At 41.4% G+C, this 22,495-nt stretch overlaps 4 protein-coding genes across 8 annotated transcripts in view; 1 reads left to right on the top strand and 3 right to left on the bottom strand.

Annotated features, from left to right (window-relative positions):
• LOC134225122 (protein stum) overlaps positions 1–22,495 on the top strand; it is a 231,097-nt gene that overhangs the window by 78,081 nt on the left and 130,521 nt on the right. Inside the window, exons 1-2 of one of the 4 annotated variants that reach the window (XM_062704920.1) lie at positions 734–2,301; positions 2,372–2,438. The exons of 2 other annotated variants lie outside the window; for them this stretch is intronic. The gene's annotated coding sequence lies outside the window, so the exon portion shown is untranslated. Of the gene's footprint in view, positions 1–733; positions 2,439–22,495 lie in introns of those variants that run through there. One more of the 4 variants, XM_062704919.1, reaches the window with a different exon arrangement.
• On the bottom strand, positions 2,776–7,985 carry LOC134225123 (uncharacterized). The gene is made up of 2 exons (XM_062704923.1): positions 7,621–7,985; positions 2,776–7,427 (listed from the first exon to the last, which is right to left on the bottom strand). The coding sequence occupies exon 2, from the start codon at positions 7,419–7,421 to the stop codon at positions 2,916–2,918; it is 4,506 nt and encodes a 1,501-aa protein (XP_062560907.1). The 5' UTR covers positions 7,422–7,427; positions 7,621–7,985; the 3' UTR covers positions 2,776–2,915.
• On the bottom strand, positions 12,789–13,592 carry LOC134220648 (uncharacterized). Its single transcript, XM_062699751.1, has 3 exons — positions 13,144–13,592; positions 12,992–13,072; positions 12,789–12,932 (listed from the first exon to the last, which is right to left on the bottom strand). Exons 1-3 carry the CDS (start codon positions 13,493–13,495, stop codon positions 12,802–12,804), a joined length of 564 nt encoding a protein of 187 aa, XP_062555735.1. The 5' UTR covers positions 13,496–13,592; the 3' UTR covers positions 12,789–12,801.
• LOC134220647 (uncharacterized) lies at positions 16,215–19,605 on the bottom strand. 2 transcript variants are annotated; one of them, XR_009981988.1, is made up of 3 exons: positions 19,140–19,605; positions 16,579–17,773; positions 16,215–16,343 (listed from the first exon to the last, which is right to left on the bottom strand). XR_009981988.1 is itself a non-coding variant. In XM_062699750.1 (2 exons), the coding sequence occupies exons 1-2, from the start codon at positions 19,193–19,195 to the stop codon at positions 16,654–16,656; spliced, it is 1,176 nt and encodes a 391-aa protein (XP_062555734.1). In that variant the 5' UTR covers positions 19,196–19,605; the 3' UTR covers positions 16,295–16,653. The 2 variants fall into 2 exon arrangements, 1 of the variants encoding a protein (XP_062555734.1); XM_062699750.1 differs by having other exon boundaries at positions 16,295–17,773.

Here is a 22,495-nt window from a genome sequence, read left to right as displayed (position 1 = left end):
GCGTCTCAAATAAACAAATAGTAGGAACTTTGGTAACATAAATGTACCGATAACATCCATAACGCTTTCAAACGTTGCTTCAAATTCATTATTACGAAGGATTAGTAAAAATCTTCGCATGGCAGCTGCCGCTTGAAGAATAACGGTATGAAGACTTCATTCTTCGATGTCGTCATGACGATTTGGTTACACGACGAAAGCTAACGTCGTGCGCGTCATTGACGATGTGTAGAGTAGCAATGAAGACAATGCAACTCGTCGCTACTGTGGCATTTCGTGCTATGACGATGACGATTGTCAGCCCTGTCAAAGAATCTCCAAAGTAAGCTGTCAAAAAGTATCCATCGCATCGAGAGAGGTTTTGTGCATTATGAGCGTAGACGAGAGAGTACACGTATAAATCAACTCATACTAAATATAGCTCATTTTCAACAAATTTCAATTTACTGGCGTCATTTTAAATATATCGACGGATTCAATATAACTGGAGGGTATGATTTAATTTAACATTCGACTCGTTAATATATACGATGCGGTAAATTGACGAAATCTTTGCAATTAATTTTGTAAAGATAAACATAATGATAATTGAGAAAATCGTAACGTGTACAGTGAACACTGGGAGGAAATTTGCGAGTTTCAAGCAAAATATCTTGAAAATTCGATTCAATCGAGTCCGCAGCTCCCAGGTTCAAACGAACGGCTCGTGAGCGTTCGCCCATCTCTAGTTTACACGTTCAGTTCGCGTTCGATTCAAGCGACTTGCTCAATTCACTTGCCTTGTCTAAACGTAGCATTAGGGTCACACGTTTTGGCGATCCTGTCAGTCTATTTTTTTGGATCCTGTCGCTGATTTCATGAGGTGAGTTGAATTCAAGTGGCTAAATTGTGACGAGTGAAATATTTCAGTTTGCAAAATCACAAGGCGCGGCTCGAAGACCGTCGGAAAATGGCTGTGGTTGAAAAACTGTATTGTAGTTTGTGAAACTACAAGGTGCGTATGGAAGACCAACGGAAAATGGTTTACGATCTAGAAATTTTCAGTCCTGCGAGCATTGATTTTGATTAAAACAAATTTAGATTTCATGAAGCCACTTGGCGACGTACTTGAGACTACCAGTTGAGCTATGATATAACGAAATCTGAGAGAAATGGAGAAATATTCAATGCTGTACTGTTCGAAACTGTTCGGAATTTATTATACGTAAGATTAGTTTGGAATTATTGGCTAGCAGTACTAGTTGATGGCAAATGGTTGATGGTTTGGATTTGGATGGAAATTGGATTGGTTTTAGATTTGGATTTGGATTGGATTTAGATTTTGCATTGGATTCGATTTGGATTAGCATGGATTTTCTTATCTTTATTAGGTTGTTCTTAAATCTTATTGAAAATGAAGTTCAATACCGCTTAGTTTTGGATTGCATTTGGGTAAGCTTGAATGTTTTTGGAATAAATTGTCATTGTATTTGACAAACAAAAGAAGGCCATTGGCTTCGTAAATTTGTTGTTCTCTAATCATCCATCGAAAGTATGAATCACGTTTTATCTTTCGCAACCCACAGTTTGGGAACCCACACTCTGTAGTTTTCAATGGAGTTAACCGGTTGCTCAATTGCAACCGATGTTCGCCTTTCGTCTCATTTAAATAACCCAGGAGAAAAACAAGCATTGCATCCTATGCTAGAATATTTTTTTTTTCGTTTTTAGTGAGAGAAGAACGGAAATGTGAGGTTTGAGTAAAATGCCTTCAGCGTGTGTTAATAGATTCACACATCAGCGTGTCAATCGGCGAGCAGCAAGCCATGACTTTGCCTCTTCTAGTCAGACCTCCGCGGCGTGCACACGCATCCACGGAGAGTCGCTGTCATAGCTTCGTTCCGGCCATTTAGGGTCACACAACTATTATTATTGTGCTATGATTACATGTTGCTATGATCAAAGTTCCATAGGGTCGGGGAGTGCTGCTGAGTAGGCAATCCTTGCGCACTACCACTATCACGCTTGATAAAGCGTACTACCTTTGAAAGCGTATCACGATCGGTTTAGCTGTCACTGGTGGGGATTGAAGGAGAACAATAAAAAAAAATCATAAACAGACTATAAGGCATTTTATGAGACAGATCGAAACAGCTGTTTTTCTCGTGTTTATCTTCTTTGACAATTAGTGGGAGCCTGTTTGTTTGGTAATTTCGGGCCACCGCGAAACGTCTCATAAAATACCTTATTGTACAGATTAAAACGACTAAAACGAAACTAAAACACATTGCAAACATTTATAACTACTATATTGATTGACTTGTAAGTATACTATACTGAAATGCACTAAACCAAATTGTATTAAACTAAATTACATCAACTGTTTATACAGAAACACATGAAGTTATTGGACATAGTTGCGAACAGTGGACATACACGATAATAGAAGGACTAAATACGTAAGTTCACAATCAATTGTAGCTCTTTGTTATATTATCCTAAATAAATTCCGTAGCTTAAAGCATTCTCTACCTCAATTCGAGTTTGCTAGAAAGGCGTCCCGAAATCCCCGTTTTGTTCACTCGCCGTAACATAACCTTTAAACATTCCCTAATATACTTTCAATAAACATCAATTAAATGTTATTAATTCTTATTTGTTCTAATATATACTTAAATCATATGATTGGAAAAATGCGTACTCATACCCCACCTGATGCATACTCTTACCCCACCGGTGGGGTAAGAGTGCGTTTTTCACGTGTCTTGCAATAAGGGTTCTACTAAAACGAATCTCAACGATAACAATATTTTTATTTCCGCTGGGTAACATATAGGAAGAGCATATGAATCATCGACATTGATTTGATATGCAGAAGCTTGCTTCATAAGAGCCACATGATCGATTGAAAACTAAATGCGTACTCTTGCCCCACTCTACTCTACGGCTTCATCTAATTCATCGTCCATGCTAAGTATTCCGTAAAAATTACCCATGGTGGAAAAATCGCTTATTTCTTCCTTAATGGCTCTTAGTGCCAGATAACATTTATACTTTCGCGTATAGTAAAGAGGTGTATTCCCTTGTTTATCTTGCACATGAATCGTAGCACCTTTTCGCAGCAAAAGTTTGGTACAGCCATAATTGTTGGCAAGAACGGCCATGTGCAGAAGCGTCTGACCGGTACGTTTATCCACTGCTAAAATGTCCGCTCCGTGACGTAGAAGTTCTTTAACGCATTCTAAAGAACTTATACCGTTCAGCCTGATCACTTTAAATAACATGGCTTCAACGATTTTCGCAGACTTTTCCAGCAACATTCGGACCACCATGACGTGACCCTTCAGCAATGCGAGATCTAGAGGAGAATTGCCGTCTTGATCTCTAGCATTCACTTCTGCTTTCTGCTCCAAAAGCATGGAGACACAACCAACGCTTCCGGCTGTGGCTGCTTCATGTAAAGCATATTCATACCTTTCGGAGCGACTCTGAATGCCGAGGATGTATTCGGCTATCTTCCAAGATCTTTGCTTCAGTGCCAGCTGGTAGGTGCATTGCCCGGATCTATCATCCGTTACCGATATCGAGACACCAGCTTTGTGCATTACTTGCACAACTTCCATGATGTTGTTTCTGATGGCCCAGAATAGCGTTTGGTTTGCATCAGCGTTACGTTTGAGAGATTTCACTTCGTGCATTACCAATCGCGTGACCATATCACGGTGTCCACGGGACAGTAACATTTGGAGAAAACTTTGCCATTTCAGCGCTCTACCCAATTTAGTTTTTGCGTTTTTAGAAAGCAAAATCTCAACAACTTCTGCATGGTTATGTATCGCTGCAATGTGAAGAGCACTCCATTTCCGGTTGTTCAAATCGTTGATGTTTGAATGTTTGCTGGTGAGCAACTTCACTACGCTATCGTGCCCAGCCAGTGCTGCCATGAACAAAGGGGTTTGCTTTCGATTATCGAGCGCTGAAACATCTGCCTGTTTTTCCATTAAAAGAGTCACCACATCGTCGCAACCGTTGACAGCTGCCTTGTGTAATGCTGTTTGATTATGCACGTTTCGGGCGTTGACGTCCAGTTTGTTGTCGATCAATAGTGTGCATAGCTGTACGTGACCTTGCGCCGCCGCACAGTGAAGAGCTGTTTCCTTATATTTGGAACAGGAATTAACGACTGCGGGATCTTCTTCAATAAGATGTTTCGCAAGTGCCTCATAGTTTTCTTCGGAAGCCCACAATAGAGGGTAAGGACGCATGCACCACATCAGTGTTGCCAACTTTTCCAGCTTAACATTGTGAAGGCGTGCTGTGAGGAAGAAAAATTTTCGTACTGTTGGATAGTTTCCTAAAACTTGATAGTAGAGGTCAAAAACATCGCCTATGTACAGCGTTTTCCGAGCGATTCGTTTATCTTTGCTCATGAAGATCTGCTTCATACGATCTTCAGACATGCGATTCAAATATTTGAACAAACACTTCGCTGCGAAAAACTCAGCGATCGAACCGTGGATGAAGATCGGAACCTTACTAACCTTACTAACTATAGGAGAATCCAAGAGCGAAATCTGCTTCCGAAAGGATTCAAGTTCCTGTTTGTTACGAATAACCAAGGACATTTTTTTATCCGTGACGAGACTCGACAATCCCAAAAAAATGTGTAATTTGACAAAACCTGCATAAAAATAGTTTTCGCGATCCAACAGACGCATCGTGCGGCTATTGTCGATAAAAAGATTTTGCTTATCAGTGTTTTGCCGTAAAAATGAACTGTAGACGAACTTTTCAAATAATTCCATAATATCCAACGCATCCACATCAATTCTTTGGAAAACGTTTCGGTTATTCGTTTTCATGAAATGCTTAATATCTGATTTGTAAATTTCAGCGAGCATGTTGACCATCAAGGGACCACCGACAAATTTGCTGGCGACCTGCATCGACTTGCTGTGGATTTTGTCCATCAATCGGTCAATAAATTCGTACAATGGTTCAGTGTCAACGTGCACACCGTTAACAACGTGGCAGATATTTCGAAACAGTTCCGTCTGCTCGGACTTGCTGAGAGGATTCAAACAGTATACATCAACCCCAAGGGCCTGTTTCAGTTCTAACTGCGTTCGAGTGCGAGTGTTCACAAAAATCTTAACGGTTTCTTGAAGAGCTCGTATCAAACCGATTGCAGGTCCCATTACCTGTTGAGGTAGCTCATCGAATCCATCGATGAAAAGAAAAACAGAGTCCAATTTTTTGACGTAGCTTTCCAGCAATGATCTATCTAGCTGCGGTAGTTCGAAATGATCTGCGAGGTATTCGGCAATGCTTATTTTGCCGCTGGATACCCGGTTCGTTGAAAACATCGATTGCTTCTCACTGGGATCTTGCAAGTTCAGAAAGAAAATCCATTTTGTTTTGAATCTAGATTTTGCCAATTGTGCCAACTTCTTCCAGAGTGTCGTTTTACCCATACCGGGGGTTGAAGACAGTACAAAAACTCTTTGTTCGCCAAATATAGTTAGCAGACCTTCCAGCAGTTGATTCTCGCTAAAGCTAGTCTTATCGCAAGAATCATCTTCCATGGTATTGGTTGCATCAGTATCGGGGGTTTCACTCGTTTCACTGTCAGAAAGAGCAACGATCCTCGGTATGTAGTATTTTACTCCAATATCCGGTAAGTCCGGCCCGATTGATATAATCTTGTCCTGGATAAGTTGTTCCAGTGATTCATTTTTAAAAATGTTTTCAAAATCCGTACCCGTTACAAGCTTATTTATCTCTATTTCGATTCCTTGAAAAAGCACGGTTTTGCGCTCAAGTTTCTGCTGACTGGCCGATGTTAGCTGACCCAAGGTGACTTCATCTTCTATTAGCACGTTGAATTGTCGTTCACAGAAAAATCGAGCTGCAGACTCTTGGCTGTCAGTTACCAGAATGAGTTGGATTGATCCATCAGTTGGAAGTGCATTGAGGATTTTCGAAGCATCCTCAAAGTTCGAATAGTCATCTTTGAGTAGAAGCAATTTGAAACTGCAACGCGGTTCGTTAACAGCTGAACATAGCTCTTCCAATATGGAATGGTGTCGTAGATCTTTTAGCGAAAAATATTGAAAGGGGAGATTGGAACATTGCAATATCTGGAAAACTTTAAGGCAAGTCATTAAACCTTCTCGTGTGCTGGAAATAACAGCCGTGAGAAATTCGGAAAAGATCAATTTAGGGTCCTCAAATTCCATCCGTAGATTAAGCATTTCGCCTCGAAAAAGATCGGTCTGTACGGTGAGTCGTGAGCTGGATATGGTTCGTTGTACGGTATGAAATATGGCTTCAAGGTGCTCTCTGCGAAGAGACCTTCCAGCTACAGAGTCAAGACACGAATAGACTTTGGACTGCAGATTACTGTAGGTTAATAAGGAAAAATGATCACCAGATCTATTGGCATGTATTGGCGATAGTTGATGCGATCGTAAGTCCTTCAATATAACAGTTTTTAACTCGTCGTTGTTGGGCTGCTTTATTGCCAAAATAAATGTATTGAAAAACTCTTGCACTTCCTGGTTAGTGATGTTTGGAGGTAATGTGTTCAATGACTTCGATTTTGACTTAAGAATTTGCATTAATGCATCATTTGATATTGCATAAGACTCAAGCTGCTCTAATGTGGCATCGTCTTGGAAAATCATGCTTCGCATTGCCAGTTCTCCATGCTCTAACTTTTTTCGTTTTATGAAGCGCGGTGCAAATTTTACTTCTTTTTCCTCAACGACTAAAATTTTATGATTCAGGGCACCGCGGTACAATTTTACTAGATCTAAGCTCACTTCATTTTTCCTGTCGATGAAAATTGATCGCATTGTCTCGACTAGCTCTAGGAAATCTTTATTTACCCATCTGAGGAGTTGCTCGTACTGATCTTCGTTCGCGCGCATTTTCAAAAACCGTTCTTTTCCCATTGCGGGTTTCAGAATTGGCTCAATCTCAGACTCACTGTCTATAAACCAATCATGAATACTTTCCGCTAAATCACAATTCGTGAATATAACAAACTGCTTACTGCCGTCAAACTCACAGCGATGCAAAATGTCCCAAAACGAGATCAAATACTTAAACATCGAAAATTCTCCTTTCGCCTTATTCTCGTCAGTATCAGGAAAAAAATGTTTCTCGTTCAACTGTACCGGCACCAGCTTGTACTTCACTTGCACGAACAGCCAATTATTTCTCGAATCTTCCTCCCCTTCTTTCCACTTTAGCACAGCGTCGTCAAACTTTCCAGCCGCTTCCATCTCCGTTGCCAACCGGAAGTCCACGTAGCTTCGATTCATCCTGTCCGACACCACCCGCTCGAACATCATCATCAGAACATGTACCTGGTACGCGTCTCCATGACGGGCTCCTCCCAGATCTCCCGCTTTCCTGTACGCTCCTGAATCGTCCATCGCAATCTGGTAATGAATGAAAACGTAATAATTTCCGCACTTGCACCGTTTGTTTCAAGGAAGCTACATCAATGGATATACGATCAAACCCGGTTGCAAATCAGTTGCAGAGAACAAAACATGTTTATCAATGACATCATCTAGGTATATATAAAAAGTATGCAACCTTATCGCAAACCAATATCAAAGTCGTTCGTACCTATCGAATGTCAAACCAAAACAAAGCACGTTAGTCACCAACTTTTCAGGTTTCGCAGAATTGATGCGGCAAAAAAAAACATGCACGAAAGACGCACCACACTAAAAACACAAACCAACTCGTTTCAGTATAGCAATCGGGGGGAATCCCAGCGTTCGCTTATGATTGGGTGTAATTGAATGTCTGGTTCGCTCCACTCGCAGTAATGAACTGCGCCGGGAGAGTTTGCGCGTTTGGTTCACACCAGCCAGCAGCGTTTGCGAGAATCTTTATTCTTGGGGAACGTGCCCCAAAATGTCACCTCGCGTCTATCAGACACTGCTCTGCCCCAAACACACTTCGTATCGGATTGCAGCGAATTTCAGATACATCGCAATCCTAATTATGACACTGCAACGGATAACGTTACAAAGTGTATGTGCCTCGACGGGGCGTACTATCCTGGTTTCCCTTTTGATGAATATATAGTCTTTTCACCTAATCGTGGTTGCGAGAAGCTTCTACAGCAGAGGTTCCCAAACTGTGGGTCGCGACCCCCAGGGGGGTCGTGGGCTGTTTAGTGGTGGGTCGCGAAAAACAAATCTTAATTCACAATTTTGTTTCTATTTTGTCCCACAAATATATTATATATTTTGAATAAGGATCCAAGTAATGATTTGATGATTAAAGAACAACAAACCTGACGACGTCAACGGCCTTTTTTGTTATACAATATTTGGGCAAGTAGAAAGAAGTCCTAGACAATATAAATCTAAACCCCGAACCCAATCCAAAACCAATCCTAATCCAATTAGAATCCAATCTAAATCAAATCCAAATCTTTTTAAAATCCAATAAAAATCTTATTCAAATCCAATCCAAATCTAATTCAAATCCAATCCTAATCAAATCGAAACCGAATTCAAATCCAATCTCAATAAATTTCAAATTCAATCCAAATCCAACCCAAATTCAATTCAAATCCCACCCAAATCCAATCCACATCCAATCCAAAAAAAAATTACGAAATTTGTGACAAATACAATGATGGAATATAAAGCAATTTATTATGATTTGTCCAATCTAACGCGAACCCATTTTTATCTTATTTCACAAAAATCAATGCATTTGGTACCTGGTGGGTCGCAAGCAATATGGGATTCTGCTAGGTGGGTCGCATATCTAAAAGTTTGGGAACCTCTGTTCTACAGGCTTCTACCATTGCATTTGGGTTGTGGTAGGTATTTTCGCTCGGTGACCAATTTGCGTCATATGCTAAAAAATGCCATTGGAAGAAAAATATTTTGCTCATTCGGCCCTCAACACCCGACGAACACAGACGGAAAAAGTGCCAGTTGTATCTTTGTTCGGAACCTTCTGGAGTTGCATTGTTAGTGTGCACTATTGAGCTGTATTGTGGAATATATTTACCAAATGATGAAATAACATAGAATATGGTGAAGCATATGCTTTAAAATACGATAAGGCGGAATTAATCAACCTTTCAATTTCGATCACAACATTTTTTGTACTAGGATAAATGTTCCATTTTGGACCCCTAGAGGAAGTGCTTACCGATATCTGTTATATGGCACATTTGATATAGGCGGATATCACACCATTTCATTGATGGATGTCTCATTTATGAAATAGAAATTTGAAATTGGTATCAAGATAAATCGTTGAGAATTGTAACTTTCTGAGATAGAAATATTCTTCGTTTTGGACAGTGCAACATATTTTGGACCCCCAGATGTACAGATTTTGGACACTCCCAATTTAGTCTCTTTGTCAATTGAGCAAAATCAAAGTCTTATCCTTCGATTGGCAAGCATCAATGAGAAGATTCTGCGTTTTGAATTCACAATTTCGACAAAAACTGATTGTGTGCGTTCTGAGATTTTCAGTGATGTACTTATATACTGTTGTTGTTGTTGTTTATTGAATCTTTACCACCTTGGGCGGCCTTCGATATAAATGAAAAGCAATTATAGTATTGTATACTTATCTGGTAAACGACTGCGTTGTTCTGAGTTTGGGTCTTCTTCTGCTATCTTTGATTCATACTACCTTAAGGCTGATTTTTCTTTGAATAGAGTTTAAATGTTTTCTTACGCGCACTTTTTCACTGTTTCTATTCTGCTTTTGAATTCTGAATGGTTTCTTTCTTCTTGTTGATTTTTCCTAAATTCATCTTGTTGCTTCCTTGGCTCCTTCTTCATGATTTTCTTTTCTTCTTCTTGCTTCTCCCGATTTGTCTTGATCCTGTTTCTTCTTTATATCCGTACTTTCCTTTCTGGCCCTACTAACGCCTTCTCCATTTAGTCCTGATGTTTTGCCGTGTTGATCGCTTTCAGCTTCTACTTCGTCCGCTATGGTCACTTTCGTTCTCCTCACTCCGGATTATTGGTTCTTGCTTCTTCTTGAAACTCCAGGGCAGCATTTTTATTGGTACCTAGGAGTTGGGAATGGGTCACTGTTTCAACAACTTAGAATGTTTTTAGTAGCAAGAAAACTAATTAATTATAAGAGTTATTTTAAAATGATTTTGTCATCGACCTCTTGGCTGTCAGTAACAGCAAAGAATCATTCTTAACCCATCGTCACCCCCGATGGCGGTATTTGAATCATTCTTCGATTTTACTAGTTTTCAAATAAATATAAACAAATAATATGATTGGAATCCAGTAACTTTTTCACGGCTAAATTTGATAAATTTCTAGCATTTACAATTTATCAAATCCTACAAGGGCCCTTTGTTTTTTTGTTAAAGGTTCAACATTCAAATAAATATGTTACCAACAATAAACAAAACACATAAGAAACTACTTTTTACTTTTTCAATTTGCAAAATTAAATTACAAGATCTGTGTAATAATTTGTGCAATATAAAGTAGATATTAAGAAACATTTAAAACAAGACAAAAATATAACATAAATCTTTGCATAAATCTTAATAATATTTGCTTGCTATTTGATGTTCGATCAATTTGATTGACGACATCACCAACACCATCGAAAACATGTGTTGACAGTCAAAAAGTTGCACCCAAACCGTTCGTATTTGCGGGGGCAAATGTTACACCGCCGGTGTACACCGTTCGGAATAAACGAAAACGACATCAGGTTACACACATCTACTATTTTCTTCCTACTGGTTCATTGGTGCCATCTTTTCCGATTATTCCTGCTCATCTGTCGTTCTAATCAGTTCCCATTGTGTCTTACTCATCGAAACGTTTACCGAAAAGAAGAAAAGACGGTCATAACGTCTTCATCCGCACGGCCACCCTCGTACGTTTCGATCCCAGTGAGACGTGAACCAATATAGGTATAGCGACGGTCATGACTTCTACACCAGCATGGCCACCCTCGTGGTGTTTTTAGTTCTTCATATTAGCTCGAGCAATCCACATTCATGAAGAAATTTCCTTAGGTCCGATTCTTTAGCACGGTCTTCGCTCAATATTTCTTGCAGAGATCCTTGTATGTTGTCGTCGCGACAGTCGATTAAAAGATGCTTAACATACAAATATGTTCCGCATGTTTCACGAACTGGATCGGTTCTGTCAAAAAGATAAGAGTTTGTAACTCTTGTGTCCCCATTGCGTAGTCGTGTGATTGCGATTTGCTCCTGCTTATTACCCAATGGGATCCATTCCATTGTGTTGTTTTTGATCTGCCGTAGTTTGTTTTCTCTTAATTGGTCCCAGTACATCACATGCAGGAATTAGTAACTCTCTCGGATGCATCTCAAGAGCTGCCTTTGCAGCGCGATCTGCTTGCTCATTAGCATTATCATTTAGCAGTTCGCACAAATTCGTAGGTGGTACAAGCCAAGACTATTGTTTGAGAGTAGCATTAATTTCATCCATTACCTCAGATATTGATTTGGGACTAATCACCAACTCTTAAATGGTAACAATGTACTCTCCAATAGTCGAGATCTGTCCTGGCCACGTCCTTACGAATGTTGAGGAAGGGGAAGGATGATTTGTTGGCAGAGTTGCTCAGTATCACCATCACGACAGCATTTTTTGAGACATTGATACTTCGTAGCTTAGTAGGGAAAGCACCTGTCATGCGAACTGGGGTCGTGGGATCAAACTCCACCGAAGGGGCGGTTAACCTCCAATACCTTTTCCTTTTCCTTTTCTATCACATGTTGTACATATGCATAATCAAGTTTCAGACATAGTAATTAATTTCCACTCCGGGTGGCTTAATACCCGGCAAATAGGCAATTAACTTTGAGTGTACTGAGTATTATATTATCAATAACTCAACTTATTATTTTAAAGAGCTGAACATTGAAAAGGGTTTTTTATTCACAAAACAGATTGCAAGGTGACATATGTCGTCATCTAGTGTCGAACTGGACTCCATCGCCACCGCCGTCTGTCCGTGCCCTTTTCGTACAACTCGATCCGGTTGGTTCGAGTCAAGGCCGCTTTCTTACGTGTTGTCTGGTCTAGCTTCGTCCGGCTACCCGTTTCATTCCGGGTTGGAATCGAATACTCCTAATCGCTCCGTCGACCAATTCGTTCTGGATGGAAACGAATGATTCACCGCTAAGCCGCTGTCTTGGTGTTGGTGCGTCTCGATAATGCTGCCTCTCAGTACTGCCTCACCTCGGAGCTGGTTCGCTCCGGTGCCGATTTGCTTCGGTGCTGCTTTGCTTCGGTGCCGCTTCGCCTCGGTGCTGGTTTGCTTCGGTGCCGCTTCGCCTCGGTGCTGCTTCGCTTCGGTGCTGCTTCGCTTCGGTGCTGCTTCGCCTCGGTGCCGCTTCGCCTCGATGCTGCTTCGCTTCGGTGCCGGAATTACCGCCTTGTAAAATGCGTCACAAGAAATCGGTCCTAGTGAGGCAAATACGCCAGTTTTATATTTCTCAGACATGGATCCCTATCGATGCGTAAGCTAGAACTTCAGAAACTGAGCAGTGAGCATATCAAGAAGACGAGAGCAAAAGAATACGGGTGGAGTAATCTATTTTGTATGCCAATTGCAAATGTAAGCTTTTTTGTTGAACAAAGCTTCGGATATTTCTTTCAATCATTCAGGGGTGTACTTAGGGGACAAATGAATGCTATTAATTTATTTTTTCTTTTTTTTTTATTCTTTTATTCAATAACATAAAATTTGTTTTGTATTTTCTTCTTATCTTTTTTATCTGCTTCTCTACATGTCACCCCACCTCTACTCTCATTCAAAAATTGTATACAGCACCATATCATCAAACTTCCGTGGTTTTTGATGTGCACGTTTGGATCTTTCATTACGGCCATCACTACTCGTCGAACTATCCCGATCCATAGCCTTATCGAATCGATCTTCTGTAGGAAATAATTAGTATTTTCAATAAACAAAATAAATAAGAAGGACACAACAATACCTGGTAGAAAATCATAACCAGTTATCTGATTTTCGACATCATTTGTTGGATTGATCGCCTGATCGTTGTCCGCATTGAGTTCTGTATTCATAATATTGGAAAAAAAACATAGTTTTACGATCGTACGTAATGACAAACATTCAATTTCTTACCTGTCGCTATCTGCTTTTCTGTTATTTCACCTGCCCGAATTTCACCATCATTATCAACATCTTCCGTAATCCGTTTAGCATCTGCTACGTTTCTGGTGAACAGCACCCCTCGGTCGCTACGTACCACTATTTTGGCTCCGTCTCTTGCTACAATAGTGAACCTCTCGCTACCGAACATTGGGTCGGATTTAAATCGTTTCAGTTGAGTCAAAATAACTTTATCTCCCACGTTCAAATTGGAAATCTTGGCACCCCGCTTCGAATCAGCATAGTGTTTGCTTACCAATTTAGATAAAGCATCTTTTTCAGCAATTTCATCTCGATCCAAAGCTTCGGGTGTGCTCGTCCACATACAAGGAAACGTGCCTCTGAATTTCCTTCCCACCAGAAGCTCAAATGGGGTTACTCCCAATCTTGATAGCGGTCTAACTTTGTTGTGAACATGTACGTATTGTTCTAATGCTTGCTTCCAATCCATATTATCTAGCTTAGATGCTGCTAGTGCTCTTTTGATGCCTTCGTTTTGCCTTTCCACTGCCCCGTTGGACTGTGGGCAGAGCGGAATCGACTTTCGGACTTTTATTCCTTTGTCTTCCCAAGTTTTCACGAATCTTGAACTTTGGAAAGAGGGCCGTTGTCACTTTGCAATATCAACGGGTACCCCCAAACCAGAAATACTTTGTTGAGAGCTGCGTTAGTAGTATCAGCATCCATGCGTGACATTTCAATTACATGTATGTAGCGAGAATACGTATCTACTATTACAAGGAATTCTCCAGTGCCAAAGCTTTTATCCGTGAAAAAATCTATTTGTAAGATTTCCCAGGGACCGCTTGGGAGCTATCTGCTACTCAAAGGGATAGGTCGATTCGATTTCGACAAACGCAGACATGTTTCACATTGCTTCAAACGGGTTTCCACATTCTTTGTCATTCTTGGCCACCAAAAGTGATCTCTCAATATTCTTTTAGTTGAGCCGACTCCCAAATGACCTCGATGGGCGGAATCGATGGCCTTTTGCCGCAAAGTACTTGGAAGTACTATTTGATTGCCTTTGTACAGCAGAGATCCAAAAATGTGCAGTTCCTTTGACTGACTTTCATAGTGTCGTAAGTCTGGCTCCCATAATCCAGTTTCAATTGATTTTTTAACTCGAAGTAGCTCATCATTTTCTTGTGCGTTTACTTCGATGTCGTTCAATGATATTTCCATCATACCTGTATCCAAAAAATACAGCAGATGTTTTTCATCTGTGTCGTCAAAAGATTCTGCTGCTTGAGATTTCGCAACTAGTCTCGAAAGGGCATCAGCCACGTTTAATTCTCCCGGTATTCGTTTCACATCAAACCTGTATGGCTGGAGCCTTAATGCCCAGGCTTCGGCTCTGGATACCGCCCTCCTACCGATTCTATGTAGTCCTCCGAAAATGAATTCGTTGGACTCAGCATCGGTTCGTACAGTGAAATTCAAACTCATCAAGTACATGGAGAATCGCTCAATACCCCATACCATAGCCAGAGCTTCCCGTTGTGTCTGCGGGTATTTTTGTTCCGTTTCCGACAACGTTTTAGAGGCGCATCCAATCACTCTTGGTACAGAACATGCATCAAATTGAACTAATACTGCACCTAAGCCATAAAAAGATGCGTCCACGTATATTTCCGTTCGATCATCTTTGTTGAAATACCCCAACTTACTAATGGCATCCAATGCTCCCGTCTTTAGATGTTCAAATTCGTCCTCCAGATCATGATTCCAATAAAAACGATCTGATTTTGCCAGCTCTCGGAGTTTTTGTGTCTCATCTGCCCGGTTATGGATGAAGCGATCCACGAAGTTTATCAGGCCCAAGAAGCTTTTAACTTCGGCTATTGTTTCAGGATTCCTGAAATCTTTAATAGCCTTGATTTTATCTTCCGTTATTTTCCATCCATCTGAAGAAACCGTGAACCCTATGAAAGTAACGGACTGCTTCCCGAAAACACATTTTTCCAAGGTGAATACAAACCCTGCATTTTTCATCGTTTATCCGAACGTTATGATTTTTTAAGCAAGCCATGACCTTCGATAGGTTCTTGTCATGTTCCTCTTTGGTTTTTCCTGAGACCATAATATCATCCAGATAGTTAACCGTGCCCTCACATTCGGCCAGCACTACGGTTTGTAGCGTCTCCTGGAAGATATCAGGGGCATTGCATAGCCCGAATGGGAGACGTCGGTAACGGTACATTTGATCACCAGCAAAAAAATTGGTCAGATGGCGAGAATCTTCATGCAGCTCTACATGAAAAAGGCACTACACAGGTCAATGGTCGAAAACCACTGTGCACCATGGAGCTCCAGCAAAATTGACTCAAAAGTCGGCATTTTAAATGGCGTCCTGTGAATGCATCGATTAGGACCACGGAGATCTGTGACTAAACGGATGTCATTTCTACCTTTAGGGACAACAAGTAAAGACGAACAGAAAGATCGATCCATATCCGTAGTAACTTTCTCAATAATGCCAGCCTATAGAAGATCATTCAATTTCTTTTCGTCAGTTCCTTGAACACAGCTGGTATATGAGTATATACATTTCGTGATGGTGGCATGCTTTTATCGCACTTCAACGAAATCGGGGATACATTAAATTTCGGAAACTCAGCCGTACAGTCTTGAATTTGATAACAGAAGCCTGTGTTTAGTTCACATTTCCATGGCGAATTAATATGAGGACCCACAGGAACATCTAATCCCACGGCAAGCACACTGTACCGGACTGCCGTATTGAATCCCAGAAGAGATCGAATTTCGTCGACAACATAGAACTTTTCAATCGTAGCGGGCCTGTCTTCTGAAATAAACAACTCAGCCGAAAAGTTTGCAATCACATTAATATCGACTTCCGAAGCGTAGGCCTTCAGCCGTTTATCCGAAGAATATTCCAAAGCTAGTAGACTGTCCTTGCTATGTGCGTTATCCAGAATGTTTTCAAAATCATGTTTGGTTACGGTGTTGACCTGGGCACCCGAGTCTATGAACAACTTGATGGGTGTCTTCACTACGTAAGCTCTTATGTACGCTTTGTTTTTGGCAACTATACTCTGAATTTCATTGGTCTTCTCTTTCTGCTCCTCATAGAGAGCTTGACTGTATTTTCCCTCATAATTCATATTCTGTTCTGAGGATGAAGATTCAGGCAACAACACAATAGTAGCCTGTAATCAATGAATTGTAGTTTATTTTAATTTTTTTTCTATGACTTAGTGCTATATTTATGTATTTTCACAACATCTTTGAATACAGTAAGACTTGTTAAACAATTCATTTGAAAAGAAACATCTTCAAAAAAGTGATATTATTTCAATAATCCATTTATTACCAAGTATTCTTGATGTTTGAAAACACTAAAGAAAAAATAAATCAAGATAAGTCATCAATATGTTCCCGTACCTCATCTTTCATCTCTCCATTTTTCTCGATAACAGCAATTTTCAAATCGTTAACCTCTTCTTTATGTTCATTTCTTCACTTACGAGGTCCCGACTGTAATACCTGCTCTGAAACCTTCAAACACACTCGTGCGATATGGCCTAACCCCCCACAGTTACGACATACTTTCTGAATCACCGGACAACTACTGGGCTGGTGGTAAACACTGCCACATCTCCAGCAATTACCGACAGATCCACTTGGTCGGTTGTTGAGCGATCCACAATTCGACATTCCACGTCCTCTTCCACGGTTTGATCCCTGACGTCCTCTAACCCCGTAACGCCAGTGTTCAGAATTTTGATGCCAGTTGCCACGGAACTGATTCGGCGCTTCGTTAGTATACTGCGAGAAAGCAGCAATCGTTTTCATTTCCTTGTGAGTGTGACTTCTTTGAAATTCGTCTTCATTCGCTTTTTCCAGTTCACGATCTCTAACTAGATCGATGAGATCCTTCATCGATCCCTCCTTCACCCAATTCCTATGGGCCAAAACACGAACCCTTCCGTCTAATGCTCCTTTGGAAAGCACTCTCACGACGGCTTCCATTTCCTCGTCCTCTGTGTAATTGCACAGTTTGGCTGCAGTTCCCACACGTCTTACAAACTGTATGCTGGTCTCTGTTCTTGTTTGGGTCATGTTCATAAGTTTCCCTCTCTGCGCAAGGATATACGTCCGAGAGCCGAAATATTCATCGAGTCGTTCCATAGCATTGGAAAAAGGGCTCGTGATCTCACTTGACATTCCGATGGTTGTTACTGTCGTTTGGTAGATTTCCCGCAATTTGGGTCCAGCCTTGACTTTAAAAAGTCCGAACAACGTGTCTTCCTCAGTGGAATTAACCAACTTTATGGACGATATGAATGTGTCTTTCCAATACTCAAAGGCACTCTTATCGATATCAGTCTCTCCATCCGAAGGAGTACACTCTGGTATGTTAATTGTACTCAAAGTCCAATTATTCATTGCAGCGAGCAAATTCGAATCATCTCTCAAGGCAACAGGACTATTCTGAATATCCTGTTGATGATTGTCTTCATCATTCTCAGGCTTATTGCAAACTGATGCTTGCTCGAGTTGAGCAAGACGTGCTCTTAATGCGTCATTTTCTTCCAGAGCTGCTTTCAATCGCTTCTTGACTACTTTCTTCGATTCTCTGTAAATAAATCCAGAAACAAGAAAACGTCCTTTCAGTTTTTTTTTTAAACTTCAAGCATTATCAATGTTTTATTAAAGCAAAAAGATTCAGTCTTGCTTTACGGAAATCTTTCCAACCGAAAAAGTCTATTTGGAATCTTCGTTTCCGCCGGAATCTATGTCTCTTTTCCATCTGATTTCAAAACTTTTTAGATCAATTCCATTTATTGCTAACGAAAATATTATTCATGGCGATCGTCTTTGCTAATCGAAAACCAAATTGTTCATTATTGATTCTGTCTATGTTCCTCGGAATCATATCACTTAGCTAGATTTCGTCCTCTGCCACCGAAATCTTTCAGGCAAAAAAACAACTATTGCTATTTCTGACTATATATGATAATATGTTTCGTCTATTACTAACGAAATTCGAATTTATGGTGATCGACTAACCATGACCGGAAACACCAAATGTTTATAAATGATTCCATCTCTGTCCATTGGAATCAAAGCCATTTAAACTTTTAGGTGATCGTCCTTTTCTACCGAAACACCAAATGTTTACAAATGATTTCGTCTATGTCCATAAAAATCAAATAACTTAGTTAGATTTCATCTTTTTCCATCAAAATCTTCCACTTGAGAATCACAAACTTCGTCTCAATAAGCCAATGGATTCCAAAAAAAAAGTAATTAATGGTGATCGTCTTTCTCCACCGAAACACCAAACGCTTACAAATGATTCCGCCTATGTTCATCGGAATCAAAGCCATTTAAACTTTTAGGTGATCGTCCTTTTCTACCGAAACACTAAATGTTTACAAATGATTTCGTCTATGTCCATCGCAATCAATTGACTTAGTTAGATTTCATCTTTTGCCATCGAAATCTTTTACTTGAGAATCACAAACTTCGTCTCAATAAGCCAATGGATTAAAAAAAAAAGTAATTAATGGTGATCGTCTTTCTCCACCGAAACACCAAACGCTTACAAATGATTCCGCCTATGTTCATCGGAATCAAGGCAATTTAAACTTTTAGGTAATCGTCCTTTTCTACCGAAACACCAAATGTTTACAAATGATTTCGTCTATGTCCATCGCAATCAATTGATTTAGTTAGATTTCATCTTTTGCCATCGAAATCTTTCACTTGAGAATCACAAACTTCGTTTAAGCCAATAGATTTAAAAAAATCTAATTGATGGTGATCGTCTTTCTCCACCGAAACACCAAATGCTTACAAATGATTCCGCCTATGTCCATCGGAGTCAAATCAATTGAAACTTTTAGGTGATCGTCCTTTTCTATCAAACACCAATTATATATGGATAGGACATTCTGTCTATCTCAACCAGAATCTCCCACTACGTATCTTCTACTCACCTCACAACATGGATGACTGCGCCATTGTCGTCATCTAGTGTCGAACTGGACTCCATCGCCACCGCCGTCAGTCCGTGCCCTTTTCGTACAACTCGATCCGGTTGGCTCGAGTCAAGGCCGCTTTCTTACGTGTTGTCTGGTCTAGCTTCGTCCGGCTACCCGATTCGTTCCGGGTTGGAATCGAATACTCCTAATCGCTCCGTCGACCAATTCGTTCCGGATGGAAACGAATTATTCACCGCTAAGCCGCTGTCTTGGTGTTGGTGCGTCTCGATAATGCTGCCTCTCAGTACTGCCTCACCTCGGAGCTGGTTCGCTCCGGTGCCGATTTGCTTCGGTGCTGCTTTGCTTCGGTGCCGCTTCGCCTCGGTGCTGGTTTGCTTCGGTGCCGCTTCGCCTCGGTGCTGCTTCGCTTCGGTGCTGCTTCGTCTCGGTGCCGCTCCGCCTCGATGCTGCTTCGCTTCGGTGCCGGAATTACCGCCTTGTAAAATGCGTCACAAGAAATCAGTTTTATATTTCTCAGACATGGATCCCTATCGATGCGTAAGCTAGAACTTCAGAAACTGAGCGGTGAGCATATCAAGAAGACGAGAGCAAGAGAGAACGGGTGGAGAAATCTATTTTGTATGCCAATTGCAAATGTAAGCTTTTTTGTTGAACAAAGCTTCGGATATTTCTTTCAATCATTTAGGGGTGTACTTAGGGGACAAATGAATGCTATTAATTTATTTTTTCTTTTTTTTATTCTTTTATTCAATAACATAAAATTTGTTTTGTATTTTCTTTTTATCTTTTTTATCTGCTTCTCTACAACATAGAAGTAGTCCTGGGTAATTTATAGTATACAACCGAATGATGGCACTTATCTTGTGGACCACATCTGTTGCAGAAAAGGGATAGCAAAATTGTGCACCTATAAATAAAGAACATGTCTACAATATTGTCATATAGAAACTCGTTTATCACGTACGCATGTTCTCAGAAGAAAATAAAAGTAAAGAACAGAGGTTGAAGCCATTGAAACTCAAAGGCAAGTATTTAGGGGCATGTTGCATTATATGAAGTTCATACCATTTTATAATTTTTCATACTCACTTCAGCTACATTACACATCCCGGTCATGAGTTTAGGGGAAAGTTTTAAAATCATGGCAATTTTATTGTCACATCTATTGCCAAATTTTCGATGGAATTTGGCTCACAAGCATTTTAGATTTACTGTGGTGAAGTCCCGTGCCCCTTATCTTAGTTTCTTCTTCTAGATAATTAGTTAATAATCTTCTAGATGCGACGAAAAGGGACTAGCGATTGGAAACTCGGTTCGTGGAACTGCAAATCTCTCAACTTCATCGGGAGCACACGCATACTCGCCGATGTGCTCAAGGACCGTGGATTCGGCATCGTTGCGCTGCAGGAGGTTTGTTGGAAGGGATCAATGGTGCGAACGTTTAGAGGTAATCATACCATCTACCAGAGCTGCGGCAACACACACGAGCTGGGAACAGCTTTCATAGTGATGGGCGATATGCAAAGGCGCGTGATCGGGTGGTGGCCGATCAACGAAAGAATGTGCAGGTTGAGGATCAAATGCCGGTTCTTCAACTTCAGCATAATCAACGTCCATAGCCCACACTCCGGAAGCACTGATGATGATAATGACGCATTCTACGCGCAGCTGGAACGTGAGTACGACAGCTGCCCAAGCCACGACGTCAAAATCATCATAGGAGATTTGAACGCTCAGGTTGACCAAGAGGTGAGTTTAGACCGACTATTGGGAAGTTCAGCGCTCACCGGCTGACGAGCGAAAACGGCCTACGACTAATTGATTTCGCTGCCTCCATGAATATGGCCATTCGCAGCACCTACTTCCAACACAGCCTCCCGTATCGGTACACTTGGAGATCACCACTGCAAACAGAATCATAAATCGACCACGTTCTGATTGATGGACGGCAATTCTCCGACATTATCGACGTCAGGACATATCGTGGCGCTAACATCGACTTTGACCACTATCTGGTGATGGTTAAACTGCGCCCAAAACTATCCGTCATCAACAATGTTCGGTACCGACGACCGCCGCGGTACGACCTAGAGCGACTGAAGCAACCTGATGTCGCCACTGCATACGCGCAGCATCTCGAGGGTGAGCTCGATGGGGCCCCTCTTGAGGACTGCTGGAATACAGTCAAAGCAGCCATGAACGACGCAGCGGAGAACAACGTCGCTATGGGACGAAGTCGACGGAACGATTGGTTCGACGAAGAGTGCAGACAGATTCTGGAGGAGAAGGACGCAGCGCTGCAGCAGGGTACCCGACAGAACGTGAACCGTTATAGACGGAAGCGGAGACAGCAGACCCGCCTTTTTCAGGAGAAGAAACGCCGCCTGGAAGAAGCGGAGTGCGAGGAGATGGAACAGCTGTGCCGTTCTCAAGATACACGCAAGTTCTATCAGAAGCTCAACGCATCCCGCAAAGGCTTCGTGCCGCGAGCCGAAATGTGCCGGGATAAGGATGGGAGCATCTTGACGGACAAACGTGTGGTGATCGAAAGGTGGAAGCAGCACTACGAGGAACATCTGAATGGCGCTGAGAGTACAGGCAGTAAAAGTCAAGGCAGCGGAGGAGATGACTACGTCAGTTCAGCGGACGATGGAAGCCAACCAGCCCCCACCTTGAGGGAAGTTAAGGATGCCATTCAACAGCTAAAGACCAATAAAGCAGCTGGTAAGGATGGTATCGGAGCTGAGCTCATCAAGATGGCCCCGGAAAAGCTGGCCACTTGCCTGCACAAACTGATAGTCAGAATCTGGGAAACCGAACAGCTACCGGAGGAGTGGAAGGAAGGGGTTATATGCCCCATCTACAAGAAAGGCAACAAACTGGAGTGTGAGAACTTTCGAGCGATCACCATCCTTAATGCTGTCTACAAAGTGATATCCCAGATCATGTCGTCTGTCACCATTAGTGAATGAGTTCGTGGGAAGTTATCAAGCCGGCTTCGTTGACGGCCGCTCGACAACGGACCAGATCTTTACTGTACGGCAAATCCTTCAAAAATGCCGTGAATACCAGGTCCCAACGCACCATCTGTTCGTTGATTTCAAGGCGGCATACGACAGTATAGACCGCGTAGAGTTAAGGAAAATTATGAACGAGAACAGCTTCCCTGGGAAGCTTACCAGACTGATCAAAGCAACGGTGGATGGTGTGCAAAACTGTGTGAAGATTTCGGACGAACACTCCAGTTCGTTCGAATCGCTCCGGGGACTAAGACAAGGTGATGGACTTTCGTGCCTGTTGTTCAACATTGCGCTAGAAGTTATCATGCGGAGAGCCGGGTGTAACAGCCG

This window comes from Armigeres subalbatus, chromosome 3 (genome assembly GCF_024139115.2).
Source record: "Armigeres subalbatus isolate Guangzhou_Male chromosome 3, GZ_Asu_2, whole genome shotgun sequence".
Classification (NCBI taxonomy): Eukaryota; Metazoa; Arthropoda; class Insecta; order Diptera; family Culicidae; genus Armigeres; species Armigeres subalbatus.
The sequence above is the reverse complement of the archived record's forward strand: the minus strand, read 5'-3'. Positions and strand labels throughout refer to the sequence as shown.